The sequence below is a fragment of the Oryzias latipes genome, chromosome 13, assembly GCF_053564925.1.
Source record: "Oryzias latipes strain Hd-rR chromosome 13, Olatipes_Hd-rR_3.1".
Classification (NCBI taxonomy): domain Eukaryota; kingdom Metazoa; phylum Chordata; class Actinopteri; order Beloniformes; family Adrianichthyidae; genus Oryzias; species Oryzias latipes.
This window is the reverse complement of record NC_136249.1, coordinates 13,212,487-13,230,818: the sequence shown is the minus strand read 5'-3', so window position 1 is coordinate 13,230,818 and position 18,332 is coordinate 13,212,487. Positions and strand designations below refer to the sequence as shown.

The following is an 18,332-nucleotide window of genomic DNA, read 5'->3' as shown; positions in this document are numbered from 1 at the left end:
AAAATTTGTGACACTAGATGACACTTTTTTTCTCTAAGAAGAGTAGCTTTACCCTGTGTTGCTTTGTGTTTCTTTCAGCGTGTCCTTCAGGATATCATGGAGTGAACTGTTCCCATGCATGTTACTGCAAGACGGGGCAAGATTGTGACCATGTGACAGGAAAATGCATCTGTGCACCAGGCTACCATGGCCCACAGTGTCAAAGAAGTGAGTGCTTTTTTAAATCTGGCTACCAAAAATCAAATGATAAAAAAAACTTGCATTTTTTATAGGTTTTATAGGTTTAGGTGACATTAAAATGAACTGGAAACAGTATTGTTAGAAAAGATGAGTTTTTATTAGAAACCATCATGTTTGCACTCATGTTTGGGAATTTTAAAAGCTTCCCAGGTGTCTTGGTCTTTGAGTCTTGAGTCTTGGAGTTTTGGCCACAGTTAGGAGAGAGCATCATAGGACCAGCTGCAGGCCCATGCATCACACACAGACATTTTGATGACACAGACTTTGATAAGTCAGTCCTAAGATAACTTTTTCACAAAGGGCCATGTAGGTTTAATCTATGTCTCATACTTAAATTTGATCATAAACATTTTCCGTGTGACAAACATTAAAACATAGAAGCTTGGGAGTCAACTATTCAGTGAACAAGGGAAAGGGTGATGGAGCAACAGAAAACAATGAGTGTGTGTGATTTGGTTGGCAGGGTGTGAAGCTGGCAGGTTTGGAGCGGGCTGTGCTCAGTTGTGCGACTGTGCTGATGAGGCTCCATGTGACCCACAAACGGGACGGTGCCTGTGCCCCCCTGGACGGACAGGACAACGATGTGAAAAACGTAATAGCACCCTCAGAGAACCATCATGTCTTCTATAATGACTGCCTTTTGACTTTCATAAAACTTGCAAAAAATTAAATTCTTTTTTTTTAAATACAACTCCAGTCTGACTTTAATAACAAGAGTTTATGGATCCAAATCCAGTCAGAAGACTTTTGTTCATTTAGATTGAAGGGAAAAAGATCTTAAGCACATCTTTTGTAGCTCAGAGGAAGCACAGGAAGGAGGTGCAAAACTGAAGAACTGCTAAGATGTAAGGAATATTGCTAATGGAGGTTTATCAGAAATAAATGGACTTTTATGAATATATTTCTGATAACTGACACCTCCAAGGGCATTATCCTGCGTATGCCATTGTCACTTACTAAAGAAATACATTTTAAATCAAATATTAGTTCCCTAATCTTGTTAATTTTAGCTGAATTGTTTTTCACAAGAAGATTACTTTTTTACTCTGTATCAAGCAAAAAGAAGATCAAGCAAAAAGATTGTTGATGGTAAAATTAGAGACCGTCGTGTCCATCATAGAGCCAATTTCCAAGTTTCTGTTGTTCCAGTTAGAAACTGGTGTTTAGGCCAGCACCATAATATAAAACATTCAGGCTATTTGACCAGAACTTCTTTTTTAAGTGTCCAATATAACTTTTTAATTGACATCCTGTAGCCAATCAGAGTCATGTTCATGGTATAATTGCAGTTACGTCGTAAAAAAAGGGGAAAAAAACAGAACTGTAAAGCTGAACAACAAATTTTTCAGTGAAATCCTGATAAAAAAGATGATGGATTTTATTGTCCTTGTTGTGGAAATAAACATATTTTTTTCTGTCTTCTCTGTTAGACTGCAATGGAGACCATTTTGGACCGGACTGCTCCCTACAGTGTCACTGTTCCCACAGCGCTCGCTGTGACGGGGTTAGTGGCAGATGCATGTGTCCGCTCAATTGGATTGGCCCAGTTTGTACTGAAGGTAAATCTGAGTGCTTTTTGCCCCCTCACACCTCTACACCTACTTCTGAAGCTTCATGCGCAAAAATGACAGACCTGCCAGTTTACTGGCTGCAAAGTCCAACCAGCTTTGGCGAAACGTTGCCTGAGCCCCATCACTCTGGCCGTCGCCCTGTCTTCCTCAATAGTGTCTCTTTCCTCCTGACAGTTATTTTAATCTGTGCGCAGCGTGACGCCTGCCTCGAAGCTGTCTTCATTTTACCTCCTCAAAGCTGGAAAGCTGAGCACACGGGGGACCTTATAGGAGTAACCTCTCCTCAAAACAACAAAAAAAAAGAAACTTGACATTTGCTTTTGATTTTCAAACAGAGCTGATGTCTTTTTCTCTTCCAGCATTTCCACACCAAATTTCAGGGGCAGCCAGATTTTCTGAAAGTCGCAGACGAAGAAGAGGAGGCAGCAAGGCCCCATGACTCAAGCAAAGGTGCAAACTCCTGAAAAGTAGGACCTGGGTTGGCAAAGCATCACTCTAATTAACCTCGGAAAGCTGATGTTGGTCTGTGGAGCGGGTGCTCAGCGTTCAGACTGGCACTCAATCACTTAGCTGGAAGGAAGGTCTAGACAATCAAGCACAGGACCAGGCATGTGAGACTTCTTCAAAGGACCAAAAACTCAAAGCTCACCCAGTCTGTTGAAGATTTAAAGGCCAAAGTTGCTCCGGCTTTCTAGAAATGGAGACACTCGCCTCACAATTGTTACTGTTCTTGATTTAAAAGGGATCATTTTTGATACTTGACAGGTTTGTAAGAGTTCAGGCTCTTAAAAGCATGCTGACAAAACCTGTGACCCAGAGTGACCACTACCAGAATGTGGTTTTATAGACAGACTAAAAGAAAATTTACTGGAGAAAAAATAGCAGCTTGTGTTTCACTGAACATTTTATTTTTTTGGGGAAACTAAACAGGAAAAGTTGTGAAATTGTGGTTAACATAAGCAAAGTTTCTATTCAGCAGAAGAAAACTTTTGCTAATATGAGCCTTAGAACTTTAATTGAGAATTACATTTTCATGCATGTGACATTTACATGTTAATTTATAGAGGTTAAGGATTTTTTATTTTTATTTAAGATATCGTTTTTAACAATTTGTATCTCTGAACTCTTCTCTTTGCTCAGCCTGAAACGGTTTTCTGCATTCGTGTTTCAAGACTTCTGATTCTTAAATGTATTCCTACTCATCCTTAAACGTTTACTGTTACGCTGCATTCCAGCAACCGTTTTGCTCAGGTCTGTTCCCTTTATCATCATGGCCTGGAAAGTTTGTGGCATTTCTGGTGCAAAAGTAACTAAAACCTTTTTTTGTAAAACTGGAAGCAATAAATTCTAAATGTTAAAGATGTGTTTCAAGTGTTTGGGCAGGCCTACATTTTCATTTCCATGTTTGTAAGAGTAAATAATAATAAATGAAGAATTTAAAAGGATCTGGAGCACATGTTTCAGTCATCTTCATGCCGAGTACACAGTAAATCCCCATTTGACAAGAATCACAGCTTGTAAACACTTGTTTCGGCTTACAGAGGCTTTCATTTGTTCTGGGGGGAGTTTTCATTTCTTCAGCATCCTAGAACCATCTCACATGTTCTTATCTATAAAGGATTTTTTTTTATTTCAAATCTTCCCACAGACTTATTTTCATTATGTGTAAATTGGGAAATAGTTAAAATCTAGACTGTCAAATGAGGTTGTCCAAATTTTATACTGTTTTAAAAAATGCCCGTTAACTGTTAAAAAATGTTTATAGTCATAATATTTTTATTTTCTTTGATCAAAGTTTTTCTCAATTTTTTTTCGTGTTTCACTTTCAAAATGAGTTCTTTCCGTTGGTATCGGTTCCGTTTATTTGCAACTCTTAGCATCCCATACTGAATTTTGCTGAAGACTTCCATTTTTTCTATGAGACCTCAAAGTATTGAAGGTGGAACGCAAACACATGTAAATAAAAAAATATTATATATCCTTAAAATTCGGAAAATTCATTAGTTCCCAAATTAATATAAACTCGAGCATCCATTGCATGGAGCAGGGACCTCTGATCTTGAGCCTGATTTTTATACACTCTCCACATCCAGGCGGAGAAAAACTCCTCAATAGGATTGAGGAAAGGAGAGTAAGGTGGTAGGAACACTCTGACCATCCTTGGATGAGTAGTGAACCAGGCCCTGATGAGCGGGCCACGATGGAAATTCACATTGTCCCAAACAATAACATATAGTGTTAGGTGAGGTGCTGAGAGACCTCTCTCATTTTCAGGGATCAAATCAAAATAACAATAAATGTATCAAATGTTTCAAGGGATTCATATATCGTATTCAAGGTATTATGTTCTTGACTAATTTTGACAATTGAACAGACTATTGTGCATGTGATGACTTGCACAATGAAAAGATGCTGACTCATTTTGGAGTGAACAACCATTAGACTGAGAATCAATCAGTTTAGATCAACAAGATCTATTCACTTGGAAATTGTGCTAAATGTAGGCTACCTGTATTTAATCAATTGTAAAGATGTACTGAGACAATGAGGTGTTTAGCTCGTGCTGGTTTGCGGCGCCTTCCGTCCGTGAAACCAGGGTTCAAATCCGTGTTTGCCTTCCCTTCTCTACTTCTGTGCCGGTCCCAAGCCCGGTTGCTTTGAGAGGGTTGTGTCAGGAAGGGCATCCGGCGTAAAACATTCCCAAGTTTACCATGCGACTCGTTCGTGGTCTGATGGGAAAAAGCCAAAAGGGAAACAACAACTGAGACATTGAGACATGTACTAAGACATTTGCAATTTGATGAAATTAATGAGAAATTACATTCTGTTGTGAACAATTGCCAAGTGGTTTGGAGGTTTGACCATGTTGTTTTGAGAATGTAATTTCTGTTTGAAGAAATGAGCCAAACCAATGGAGAAAACCTGGCTTGGGGGCAGAAACCTGTAATTAAAAATTATACATAAAATACAATATCCACACACAAAAAAAAACTCTAAACATGCCACAAACCCCACAGAAAAACAAAAAAGGACGACAGAGAAGATGATCTGACCAGGACGCACTGCAAACCATTTATATACTCTGAGCTCATTATTTAAATGAATACAGCTGTGGATGATGATCAACCTTAACCTGCGAGACTGACAAGGAAAACAGAACATGAGCAAAACCCAAACTAAATTAAAAAAAAAAAAAAGATGCCATAAAACAGAAGAAGAACCACCCATCTAACCTGTAAAATCCTCACAAATGTAGCTGTAAGCCCACCACTATATGGATAGGTTTTTAAAATATACTCCATATCCAGATATTAATACTTTTTTACTTTAAACATATTATTTTATGGACAGAAATTGAAATTGTGAGATTTTTCTAGATGTAAAAGATGTGACAGATCCCAATCAAAAATAAAAAAAAATCCAGTTCCTTTTCTATTTTTTCTTCTTTATATGTAGAAAAAATGTTTCCATAAATGTTCAGAAAAATGTTAAATTATTTTAATGTATGAAATAAGAAGTCGTACAAGAAACTTTATTTTCCTACTGTTATCTACTGTTATAGTGTATACTGGTTTCACAGTTTTTGAGGATCTTTTGGTGAAAACTGCTCATGTAATTTATTTGCAAATCAAAAACTCCACTGAGTGTTTTGTTGGAGAGAAATTAATCTGTAATCCAAATAAAAACAGATGCACATGTTTTGAAATTGCAGAGCACATATTTGCATTGATTTGTGGTTTGTGAGTCAGTTGCGGGAGGGAACAGTAAGGTACGGCTACTGGAAAGAGAGTAGTGAGACCGTTTTCATCTCATGCGTGTGGATACATCAGACATATTCCTGCAATGCTACCAGCAGACATCTTTCATCAGCTCAGAGAAGTTCAGCCATCAAGGTCGTGTTTGCCTCCCTGATGGTCGTTCAAAGCACCTGTGCTGTGGCGTTGCCTGCGTGTTTTTTTTTTTTTTTTGGGGGGGGGGGGGGGGGGGCATCAGAGAGCGAATGCATTCTTCTCAAAGCATTTTTCAAAATCATTGGAGCATTTTCCCCCACTTTGGCCAAAGGCGGCCATGGTTTGGGGTGTGCGTGTCCCCCTCATCCAGCATCCCTGAGGTGAGTGATGGGTGACTGCCTCACTAGTGGACGGTGGAGCAGGCTCCCAAGTGTCTGCACAACCTCCTTCCAGCTGATGGATAGTGGAGCACTGCCGTTTGCCTTGTGTTGTGACAAGCAGCAGATGTTCTCCAATAATGTTTATCGGCTGGGCCTTCATCTTCTGATGACACACACCTGTTTCCAGTCACAGCGGCCCAGAGGGACCATTCATCCACCGAGCTTTTGGGTGGACACTGCACTGCAGTATCAGCCAGGCGCAAAACTAGGTGATTAGCTATGCTAATGATAGCCTGACAGGCCAAAACATATCAAAACAAGCTCCCTAAATGGGTTAAGAAAAACCCAAGGTGAACATTCCACACTATCATGCTTAAATACCTGACTGTGTGGCTAGCATCCTTTTATTTGACTTTATTTGCATGCATGTAAGTCTATCTCAACATTTTCCCCCTTTAAATTGTAAGTACACATTTAAAAAATGTGCTGAACAGTCAAACTGTCCGCTGACTCATTATCCAAACCATGTCCTACGCACGCTCGCTTATCAGGAGCTAGAAAAAAAGTGAGGCTCCGGAAACTCGCAATGAAATAGCCCGTGAAGGGTCAGATCGCATCGTGGGTACTTTTTTGCTGTAATTAAGCATACGCCACTCTTTGTAAAAGAGATTCTATCACTTTACAAGCACAGTTTCATGTCCCAGAGATAATTTCTGCCCCTCTGTGTTGAACCAGATCTCCCAGAAGGCCTTGGTGTTTTGAACTCCAGCTGACAAAGCTGTCTTTTTCAGATAAAGGGACGAAAGTTCGAGCAAGGGTGGGAGAGGGGCACTGAGACATTTCAACAAGTCTTGCACCATTTGTGTGATTGTTGGCTGAAAAAATAAATGTTACATTTAAGAACTGCACAGAAGATCTGTATCATAAAAAACTCTCACACCCATGGCTCTGCTCTGGTTTTCAGCCGATGTATTTATTTGCGTTGAGTGTGCCCGGACCTGGCGTTGATCTTCCGTAAGAATCATCACTTGTTATAAAAATAAGCAATTGGTGTCCACCACTACAGCACAAAAACACATTTTCTCTATCTGCCACTAGGTGGAGCTCTGACATGGATAGAGCATGAGAATTCGAAATCAAAAGTGCACATAAATAATTGGACAATGTGCATCAGGAGTCCAACAGTGCAGCACTGGTGCTCATAATTAATGTCCATGTTGCTCCAGGAGGATTAAAACCCCACGCTCAAAGCTCTTTTTCTTTTTTTAGCTCAGAGTTAATGGCCTGACGAGTTATTTTCTCATCTCATCCATGAGCAGAGAAGGAGGCTGTAAGTGGTTCTCCCACCACGCCTGTCCTGATTACACTCGTCATATTAAAACCATGTGGAAACCTGCTTTGCCCTGTTCTGTGGAACCACTTCGAGTGTCCATCAATAACACTGATGATCTTCCAGGGAGGAAAACGAACTGTGTAACCGAACCACAACTTTAAACTGACCTGCTTTCTGAGAGGACGGAGGGGCAAAAAAGACACACGATAGGCACAGAAGTCAGGGAACAAACAAAACAAAAACAAAAAACTCTACTGAGGTTTCAGACACAGGAGGTGCCACCATAACTGTAAACACAACTAATCTGGATGTGGTGATTTGTGTAGTTTCCCCACCCAAACACTAAGATATACAACTCCCACTTCTGCCAGCTGTCGCTAAGTACCTCTCCATACCAACCTCTCATCGCAGAGTACAGACCCCTCACCCTTCTGTGCTGCCTCCTTCCCCTCCTGAATGCTTCCCTTAGTCAGCAAGGGTGCCAAGTCAATCAGTGTGAGAGCTGCCAGCTGCGATGGCCATCTCCAGGATATGATGTATGTCTTGAGCGAGCGGGCCGGGGCAGTTACATGCCACACAGACTTGGCCATGTAGATGGGTGGCAAAGCAAAGGAAGGAAGGGCTTGGGTGAGAAGTGAGGAGAGGAGGGGAGGCAGCGGGACCTGTAATGAGGCCTGATGGATTCTGAGGCTGTGCCAGCTACCCCATTAGCCGAGTGGCTCCAAGGCCCTCAGAGTGCTACACCCAGAGTGTCCACAGGACCACGTGCACGCTCTGTAGGGGCACAGCTGCTTGGGGATCCAGTCCCCCGGGACGCACACACATAAACAGACATGCACTGTTCTCATTTAACTAAAGCCTAATAAGTAATTCGACTTCCGTAGCTGCTAACCTGACCTTGATACGCTTCTGTGAGGACCTGCCAGCCACACTTTGCGACACACTGGGCTCTTTATGAACATTTTGGAGTTAACGACAGCAGTATCTGATCCCAAAGTGTTGCTGAAGTGTCGCAGGATGCATTGGTGGTGCCACTAGAGGTGTTAATTAAGGTTGACTGAATGGGTGAAGGAACGGCACATACTGCTAAGTTGCCAAACTCACCCTGTACCACTTCACTTCATTCATAGAAACACTCCATTTTCCTCTGAGCAGTCCTTTCCTAGCATTTTGCTGTTCTTTTTAGGAGGTAATACCTTCAGCCTTGAGTATTAGTGTGTTTTACACAGGTGATTACATGGCCTGTTTTACTTGCAGCAGAACCAGGGCAACTGAGATGCTTCTGCCAGATTGTTTCAGTCGTCATTTGCTGTGATGTGCTTTGGCTGTCAGTGTGGAAACGCAGTCTCACAACCCACCAGAAAAAAAATAAAAGAACTGTGAATTAAATTTTACAACAATAAGGCCTAAATATGTCTACTGTATGAAGACTGTCATTCATCCCGGTTGATTCCATCATAGTAGTAGGTTTAGGGGCTGTCATCTGGACTCAGTTTTTAAAGTTAGAAGACATTTCACCTCTTATCCAAGAGGCGTTGTCCATTCTGAATTAGCTGGTAAAAGAGCTGGTATATATGCCCTCATGGGGGAGGAGATGGCTGGCTTCTTTCACAGTGAAAGAAGGCATCTTTGTCAAGAAGGATAAACCTTAATAAGAATGGTGGTCTCAGGTTTATTCTTCCATCCATCTACGGCAGTGTTCTGAAACCAAAACAAACCGAACCAGTTCCACCAGGGTCGTTAACAGCTGAAAGAGATGACCAGTTTGGGGAGGAAGTCACTGGCTCCCCAACCCCCAGTTGAGGATAAAGGACTCTTAACGACCCGGAAACATTGTTGACAATACCATCCAGTTTCAGGTCTGACTCCTCCCCCTTGAGTGCATATATACCAGCTCTTTTACCAGCTAATTCAGAATTGACGAAGCCTCTTGGATAATCCATCCATCGATCCATCCATCCATCCATAAACAGAACCCAGTGGTTCCTTTTCTAGGGATAATTTTGAAAAAAACAAAACAATTAACCTATGAAGCTTGCTTTTGAACTGTAGGAGAAAACTGAAGTGCTTGGAGAAAACCCACACATGCATTAGGAGAACATGCAGACTCCACACAGGTCCCAATCGGGATCCAAACCAGGGCATTCTCACTATCAAAATTTACTAGATTTACTAGGTTTTTGTTAATCATTTCTTTTTCTTGTTATATGTCCATATAGCTCTTTGAAACGGTATCATCAACCATGTGCTGATCATTTTGATCACAACTCAGCTTAACATTACACAGCTGAACTCATCAAAGTTGGATGACCCATGGGACCTCAACCACGCCACCTTACCCTCTGTGACCTCATCAATGCTGGACGCCCCATGGAGCCTTGAAAGCTAATGACAGGCCTTGGGAGGATGACCCAAATGTTAGAGTGCCAAGGGTGTCAATGCCAGCCATCTTCAGCATCATGCCCAGTTTGTGAGCCACCCCCACTCCAGCTACTAACCGGACAATGGAGCTGCCGAACCTCAAGCCCTCCCAGCCACATTGTCCACCCACGTTGGCTGGCAGCAGTGACGGAGGGGGGTGGGGGGGTGCCGGATGGAGAGGCCTGCTGCAGGATGGGACTCTTATTGAGTGTTTGAGCGATGAGCCAGGTCATCACATCTACCCACCTCATCCATCATGCCCAACAAACAGACACAAATAAAGAGGACACATTCCTGCCTCCGCTCCCACTACCACAATCAAGCCCTCTGCAGCCCTTTCTCTGCTTCCCACTCTCTCTGTGAGCCAATGGCTCAAGGAGAAAGAAAGAAGACCAGAGTTCAGGCTCTCCCTCGCTCTTGGAGGCCATGAGAGTGCCAGAAAAAAGCGCCAGGTGGTGTCCTGACTCACATCACTTGTGTAAAATTCAATTCGCCCAGAATGATCGGCTGTCAAAAGGACTGCAAGAACGTTGGGAGTAACGAGGACAAAGGCACAGTGTTATCTGAGTAGAAAGTAGGAAAGCATCAAAGGTGTCAATCCACAATGTAGTCCTTTATTTTCTTAGTTGTTCCTCCCACAGTATTGAATTGAAATGCATAACAGTTACATTGTAGAAAGCATTAAAACAGAGTACCTCAACTCGCTGATTACTTTTTAAAATCGATTATAAACAGAACATTAAAAAAACAAACAGGAAATCTTGCCCCATAAAACGGGAAAATGAATGAAAGTCTTTTGTTATTCATCATAAGTTTGGCACAAGAGATTAACCGAACATAAAACAAGCAGACGACTGTAGAAAATGTCAGGTAGAGATCTTACCAGAGCAATCATGCGCTTAAGAATGAAGTGACCTGGCTTCTTTTTTTTCTTTTTTTTTTTTTACCATTTTACACATTATAATTTTTTACCTTTTTTTACACTTGAATCATTAATTGCCATAAAAAACCTAAATAATTTCTATTTTCAGACCTGTTTTATTAGTCGAACGAGGAGTGAATTGTATGTGTAATACTATCCGGCACTCAAATGTCATCTAAAAACCCCATTGATATCTGGGATCGGCCCAGTTGGGAATCTCCCCTTCACCTGGGCTAAGAGCAGTGCTATTCAGTAAACAAACTACAGTTTGCCAAGAAATAAATACAATTCTCAAAATACAACAACAAATAACATCAACAACACATAAAAAAGGAAAAGAAAATGATTGTCTAAAAATGAAATACACATGAGCATGGAGAAGCTTACGACTAGCATTCAGGCTATTTAGTGGTATAGTTGGTAAACTAGGATGAATTCAAGGGTGTTTGAAAAAAGACAGATGCTCTTTACAGAACAACAATTTACTTCAGCACTGGCTAATTATCTCAGAAAATAATAAAAATTAAAAAAAAATGTGATTTCTCTTCCACTAAAAAGACAATCTATTTATATCCCTTCACAGATAGGCAGGCGGACAGGATGGTGAACAGTTGTTTGACACTTTTGTGTACAGTGCTATGATTGTGCAGACACACGCAGATGGGGAAACTGGCCTCTTTTGAATTCAACGCATTTTTGTTTGTTCTCTCAACGACTTCAGTGATATGAAAAATGCTGCAAGTGCTGTACTTAACGAGGTTTCATCTGAGCGTTTCTCCCCCAACCCCGCCTCCCATTTTTATTATTGAACCCACACATTTACGAGGAACATCTGCACACATCCGGGGGTCAGAGGGGAATCTCGCTTTGACTCTCGAGCTGAAACATGCTACGCCAAAAACGCAGCTGTCTTAGAGACACAACTGAACTTGGCGTAAAATGTTCTTGCCTTTCATCTGCTTAGTAGGCCAGCAGATGTGTCAGCTGCCATTGCTGTGCAATTCAACAGAAATCAAGAATAAATAGTTATTATTACTTTAGCATTTTTCACCTCATAGTTGGTGGTGATGCCAGAAACCAATTGTAATTCTCTGCTTTGGGGACGATGTGGCCGATGACCCTACAGGGTGTAAGGCAGTCAAGATGGGCTGTGGTTCTGCTCAGCAGTCGCTCTGTGAATGATCAGGGGCCTCTGCTAAAAGCCCCAGTGATGTACTCCCAGTGCTATGGTAGATTAGGGGTCAGGAGACAAAATAGTGGACACAGTGGAGGGTCATCATACATGGCTGAGGGATTGGATGGCACTGGATTCAGCAGCGGCCCGTGCCAGACTGTGCCACATGGAGGCCGGGGCGTGGGGGGCCGAATGGAGAGAGTCCTTTTCAGCCAGAGACAGCATCATAGCGTACGCCTAAGGAGGCATGAGATGGACTGCACTTAACTCCAGGTCAAATAATTTGCGTGAGTACATTGGAATTGAGTACATTTGAAGGTTTGGATTTACCTGAGACTTGGACTTTCGAAAGAGAGGCTGTTTGACCATCTCAGTCAAAGAGGCTGAGCCAAAGGATCCATCCTCCTCATCTCCATCTTTGTCACTGAGCTCACTTTCCTCCAGCTTGTGCATGTCAGAAAAACGTCGAATGTGATCCAAGGCTGAGTAGCTGCTCTGCTCCTGCTCTTCCTCATGCCTGGAGGTCGGTAAGAAAATAAGGAGACGCTCTCGTAGGATTATGCTTACATTTTTACAAATGCCACTTTTACCTCATTGGAGAGGTATTACAACTTGTTTTCAAGTTGTTCGCTCCACTGAAGTCCATTTCGTCTTGAGTGATGTCGTCATCAAGGTTGCTAGGGAGCACTTTGGCGTCACTTTTATCAGGACCATCGCCCGGCTCCTCTGCTTCTTCGTCCTCATCAGCACCCAGATCTTCGACCTCCTCATCCTCCAGGTCGCGTTCCACATGGCTGGACAACAGTGGCTTCCCTTCTTCAAACGCACCTCCGTTTATGCTGCAGATCAGGAGTGATAGCTTGATTATGACACGGACAGAAAGTGCCTTTATAAACATGCAGAACCATACAATATCTCAGTGTGTATACTGTGAACAAGGTGTTTTTGCTTTCTAACAAGATCTTGTCAGAACCTTTGCCAGTTTTAAACAAAGACTGTGAAAAACTTTGGAATAAACACAGCAACAAGCGGCAGATCAGAGGAAGAACGTGGCAGCTTGGACTGAGAAGAGCCAGAATCTCGTTTGTCATCGGGGCTCCGGGGCCCCTTTGGGCACAGCAGCGCTGAGCTGATCCTTGCAGCACTTAAATGGAGTGCTCTGCCTCTCTCCTTGTTTATTTTCCTGACTATCTCATAGTCATCTAATAGGCAAAATATTTAGCTGACAGCCTCATTTGGTGGGAGAGTTATGAGTGCGCTGCCAACCGGTTCATTCCTCCATCCCTGTGGAGGGAGAGGGGGCCAGCTATCCAAACTGCCTGAGTCCTAATCTGTCCCTGGGTCTCAGTGCCACAGGAAACCACCATTTGGTAAATCATCTGGAACCACATTAAGACTGATTCACTAATTACACTCTGGGACATCTTTCGTCAGCTCGCAAACATGCCATTTCTTACACAAAAGAGTTGGAGAACGGAAAGTAAGAGACGGAAAGAAAACAGAGCACATGAAGGGGTTACGCCACAGCATTTTTAGATCTTCAGGATTTCATTTTTTCCTCCACTTTTCCAGCGTTTGCACCTTCTCAGTCAGATAAGATCTTGCCTTCTGCAGAATACGGCTGGAGCAAAAAGACTTTTTTTTGTGCCTCTTTAAACTTGCAGGGTCACGAGGAGGAACTAGCTCCAGAAGAAGGAGCGAGAAGTCTATGATTAAGAAAACAGATTCGCTAATTATGCTTTCAAACGTGGTAATTTGCCGAGGATAAAGTATCTATCAGGGGTAGTCAGGAGAGCTGCACTTTGAAAGGAAACACAGGCCGACCCTTTGACCCCACCCCCTCTACCCTCTTCCTGCATGCAGACATGTTGGTTCCAGATGTGCTAATCTAACTGCTGCAGCTCCCCACCGCCCGTTCCCATCACCAACACTCCCCCGTCTGCTCCTCAGTTGTCCCGCTGAGGGTCTACCGCATGATCCCATTCTCCTGAAGAATCTACAAATCTCTCTTTGCAGCCCCACAATCTGCCATGTGATCAACACCACACACAAGAAAACAAACTTGTAGAGCCGAGTGCACCCCCCCCCCCCCCCCCCCACACAGACACACACGTCCCATCTGATCAAAGCTGCAAGAATTTATTTGCATAATGCTCAGACAACACCGTGTGCGCTGGAGATCTTTCTTTTATCGAGTGGAGAAAGACAACTGATGTAAAGAGCTCAACAGCATTTCAAAAGCTGTGATTATGTCATTCCTCGTGACTGTTTTCTACTCCGGACCCCCAAACATGCTGAGATTATTACCAGAGGCTGGCTGGGTGGGATAAAATTGAGCGTCTAAAATTGGTCTGATAGCAGCTAACTGATTAGAATTAAAGTCTTTGTGCTGATAACCCTGCAAACAGCACAACTATTTTCTGAAAGGTTGTGAACTTTGCAGATTAAAAGCTCTCGCAATTAATAATACCCAGCTTGTTGTTTTTCTCCAAAGATGTGGATGTGATGAAAAAAAAAAACTATATATAAAGGCGGGCGGTTGGGCTGGGCTAAGCTCACCCTTCCTCGGAGGGGTCTGGTGACGCCTGGTTTTGGCCCGTGCTGCTGATAAAGTTTCGGATTTCATTAAAATAGGAGTCTTCTTTGTCATCCAAAATGGCGCTGCTACTGTCCAGTTCAGACTGCGGCGATGACATTGCAGTTCCTGCAAGAAAATCAAATACATTATTGATTGATTATTTGGTTAAGTAAAACAAAGGTTAAGAATAAGAGACTGTATACAATTGTCTAATGCATTTGAGTCCTTGTGTGATTTGCAATGCAAATAGAATAAAATAAAACTCATTGATTGCACAAAGGGGGATCTATCAAAAACAGCTTATAGATAATAACACAAAACATAAATCCAAAACATTAATAACAACAACAAATATAGTCCATAATCTATAAGTCTCATAGCTAATTGGAAGAATGCTCTGCTAAAGTGCTCTTTCCAGCACCAAGGTGTTAAAGTCTTTACTTTATATAAAATCATATTTATTTTTACGTTATGGTAGCATTATGGCATGCAAATCCATACAAAAGAGATAAATTGCTCTGAAAATAAAATCAAATAAAAATAGAAAAAAAAAATCGTAACGAATTTTAAGTTGCTTAACTTTATTATAAGTCTCACAAAAACAGCTGAAAAGTGGTTTTTAATGAAGAAACACACTTTCCCATCTATTAGATGGCCACACTGGGCTTTAAAAGAAATAGCCAGAGGTTAAAACAACTATTCATTTCTTATAATTGATATTACATGCAATATATTGTACAGTGTGTGTGACTGAGGCCTGCTGCTGTCAGCTCCTGGCCCGTTGTCGCCGCTTGTTCTGCTGATTCAGACAGAGTGATGCAACCTATTAATTCCACAAGCTGTGCTGCTGATTAAAGCAGCTCAAAAGTAGTTTGCTATGGTAGCTGGCAGATTTATACAACTTTATTTCCCAGCCTGTGAGATTGTCCCCAATTATGATTAAATGATGTTCAATACAGTCCTGCAGAGGGATTTATGGAGCTCACAAATCAGCGAGCTCACTTCCTCTGACAAAATATGAAAACCGTCCTTCCAGATGATGCTGTGAGTTTATTCCCCCCCCCCCCCCCCCCCTCACCTGACAGATTGCCGTTCTCGTGCTTTTTGAGGTGACGGTCCAGGTTGGTCTGCTGACCGAAGCACCGGTCACACAGGTGGCATTTGAAAGGCTTTTCTTTATTGTGAATGTTGCGAATGTGACGCTGCAGGTTGGAGGAGATGCTGAAGGATCGGTCACAGTATTTACATCTGTTGAGAGAGTTTTTTATTACTACAACGGTTGATAAAATGACATAAACACTAACAGACAGTCTTCTTGTCTTGAATCCAGCTGCAGTGCATAATGAATCGGAACTTGTGTTTTTTCTTTGTGGTAAAACATAATGCAGGATGCACACACACACACACACTCAGACAGTCCCAAAGTCCCAGACATGATGGAGGAGCTTGTTTAAGGTTAAACAGTTCTGCCTCTTATCTCTCGCCAGCACAATAAAAAAAAAACTGTGTTCCTCTCTCACAAAATAAGCACGCAACAGATTTGGTTGAATCCCTCCAAAATTAGGGGGCTCCTGCCAGGTTTTTTCATGCAAAATTATACAAGAAGATTACATCTTCTGCTGGAATTAGCTTGCTCGATTGGCCGTCCCTCAGGAACCCCTGTGGCTATCTCAACAAAAACGGCAATAAACAACAGTGATTCTAAATAGTAAGCTATCAGGCTGCAGAGGCCTCCATCTGTCTCTCTGCTTGCCTTAAGCTCAACAGGCCTTCAGCACACTTTTAGTCCTTTTTCTTCTCTATTAGTAACTGAATACTATCAAAAATATTTATGCTAATGTCCTAAAAAGGTTGAAATCAAGCTCAAAGCATATCTCTAAGATTCACCTTTTAAGCAAAAATATAAAAAGCTTAATAAAAATAAGCTGTTTGATAACTATTTAAGATAGTATCTCAGAATTAGGCTCAATACTTAAAAAATGATCATAGTTGTGGACTCTGGACTGTGCTCCTCATTACCCTCCTCTTTGCTCAGACCTCACCGGCTCCCCCTCCGTTGTGTGTTGTCATCAGTGGACGAACACCATTTTTCAAGAGACAAATTATTTCGCAGTAGGTCAGTTATTCTGGGCTCATTGCATGAGACAACACAAATCCACTCGGTTTTATCTGTGGCAACGAAACATGTGGGAAACTTTACATTTCTTCACTGAAGAAAAAGTGTTTTTACTTCTTCAATGGAGAAAAAAAGATCAAGCATCTGAAATGCCTCACACTAACTTAGCAACACAACCATAACTGAACAACCTGTGCGTTTAGTATATGCAAACAAAATCTCTTCCAGGCTCAGACAGTTACCTGTATGGTTGCTCTCCTGTGTGAGTCCTGAGGTGGCGGGTCAGGTTGGCAGAGCGAGGGAATATTTTTCCACAGTATCTTTAAAAGGAAATATCAAATAATTTATTCCAGGTTTACAAAAGATTTTTCATGTAAAATAGATACTGGATGTTGGTTTATTTTCTTCTCTGTTGTTAATAGAAATGAGTCATTTCAATTATTCAGGTATTGTTTGGAGTAAAAAAGGGCTAAAATATCTCTAGTAAACACAGCACACATCCCTCAGCGCGAGTCACGTTCAGCAAATTGTAATTAACCTAATTTGGTAGAATGAAGCTTGTGATTTGAGGTCTTTTTGTTTGCATCACATGTACATAAAAAGGCACACAGTAGATTTTATACCTTTTTACCAACTTAATCTTATTCATATCTGTGTTTTTTTAACCAATATTGCTGTTACTCTCAGTAGAATTTTTTTTCTACATACTATCCATGTATTATAAACATAAAATGTTCCAATTCAGTCTGAAGAAGTATTCAGTTAATTTACTTCCCACACTGCATGTACATAATCTGTAGGATGCTCACTACACTTATACTCATGTTTACTTAATAAAATAAACTTCAGATGAAATACATTTTGCTCAGGGCTAGATCGATTTTTCAACACGTTTCTGTATCTTTTATATCCCCAGCAAATACAGAAATTGTTGTTTTTTTGCAATCTTCTGCTATCTTTGTTCCACATTTGACACATCAGTGACCACCGGTACCTGCATGTGTAGCGCTCTTTGCCCTTGCGCAACAGCGTCTCAGGAAGTGCAGAAGGTGGAGCTCTGAAGTCAAACATGGATGGAACGGTGCGCAGCAGATCCCCAGACTCTGGTTTTAAGGAGTTGAAAGTCTCCAGCTTCTCTGCCATGTTCTCAATTGCAGTCATCTGCAGAGACACAAGACAGAATAGACAGACTGGATCAAGCAGCAATATTTAGGAAAAAAATGACAAATTTGACTGAATTTATCTTAAAAACCTAATTATATTGAGCATGTCTGACTAAAAAATAAAAAACGTGTTTTATTTATTTATCAAACGTTGAAACTAAGACTTAGCAAACTCTGAGAACTGGGAACAAAATCCAACTATTGATCAGACTGTGATGTAGAGTTGCTTATTTCTTATTTAAGGTTGGATTGTTTTTTCCAACACATTTGCTTGAGTTATGCATCTTGTTTACAGGTGTCATTCTAGTTGAAGGAAAGGCAAAAAGGTGATGGCTGAATTTTGAATATGACATTCATCAAAGATTAATGCTTCTCAAGGTGAAGTACAAGGTAGGAAGCATTCAAAGTGCATTTGAGACAGATTAATAAGGCACAAAAATGCAAAGATTTCCTTCATGCACAGAGAACAGCAGGTGTTCTGCCCAGACGGGTGGAGTAGGACAGCTTTTTAACCAATAATCATACACACAATGCATGCAATGAACGAACACAACCACACACATAAAAAAAAAAGAGCGGCCAATCTACTAATGAAACTGAACATTTACTTCTTGAACATACTCCCCAAGGAGAGATGTTTGTTTGTGTGTGCATGTACGCCAGCAAAAAGCCATAAGCATCACGGTGGTCGTAGTTGATTAAC

The 18,332-nt window shown here is 41.5% G+C and overlaps 2 protein-coding genes across 48 annotated transcripts in view; one reads left to right on the top strand and one right to left on the bottom strand.

Annotated features, from left to right (window-relative positions):
• The window catches only part of egfem1 (EGF-like and EMI domain containing 1), a 62,389-nt gene extending 59,133 nt beyond the window's left edge, over nt 1–3,256 (top strand). For all 12 annotated transcript variants that reach the window (XM_078956486.1, XM_078956488.1, XM_020708408.3 and 9 more), the window contains 4 exons: nt 79–207; nt 704–832; nt 1,671–1,799; nt 2,171–3,256. In XM_078956486.1, the coding sequence (XP_078812612.1) occupies nt 79–207; nt 704–832; nt 1,671–1,799; nt 2,171–2,250 (467 nt within the window). In that variant the 3' untranslated portion in view covers nt 2,251–3,256. The remainder of the gene's footprint in view (nt 1–78; nt 208–703; nt 833–1,670; nt 1,800–2,170) is intronic.
• A 7,014-nt stretch (nt 3,257–10,270) lies between these two features.
• The window catches only part of mecom (MDS1 and EVI1 complex locus), a 155,502-nt gene continuing 147,440 nt past the window's right edge, over nt 10,271–18,332 (bottom strand). For all 36 annotated transcript variants that reach the window (XM_011482816.4, XM_011482822.4, XM_011482818.4 and 33 more), the window contains 7 exons: nt 17,461–17,627; nt 16,709–16,786; nt 15,429–15,598; nt 14,332–14,476; nt 12,363–12,611; nt 12,103–12,289; nt 10,271–12,009 (listed from right to left, as the gene is read on the bottom strand). In XM_011482816.4, coding sequence (XP_011481118.1) covers nt 11,875–12,009; nt 12,103–12,289; nt 12,363–12,611; nt 14,332–14,476; nt 15,429–15,598; nt 16,709–16,786; nt 17,461–17,627 — 1,131 coding nt within the window. In that variant the 3' untranslated portion in view covers nt 10,271–11,874. The remainder of the gene's footprint in view (nt 12,010–12,102; nt 12,290–12,362; nt 12,612–14,331; nt 14,477–15,428; nt 15,599–16,708; nt 16,787–17,460; nt 17,628–18,332) is intronic.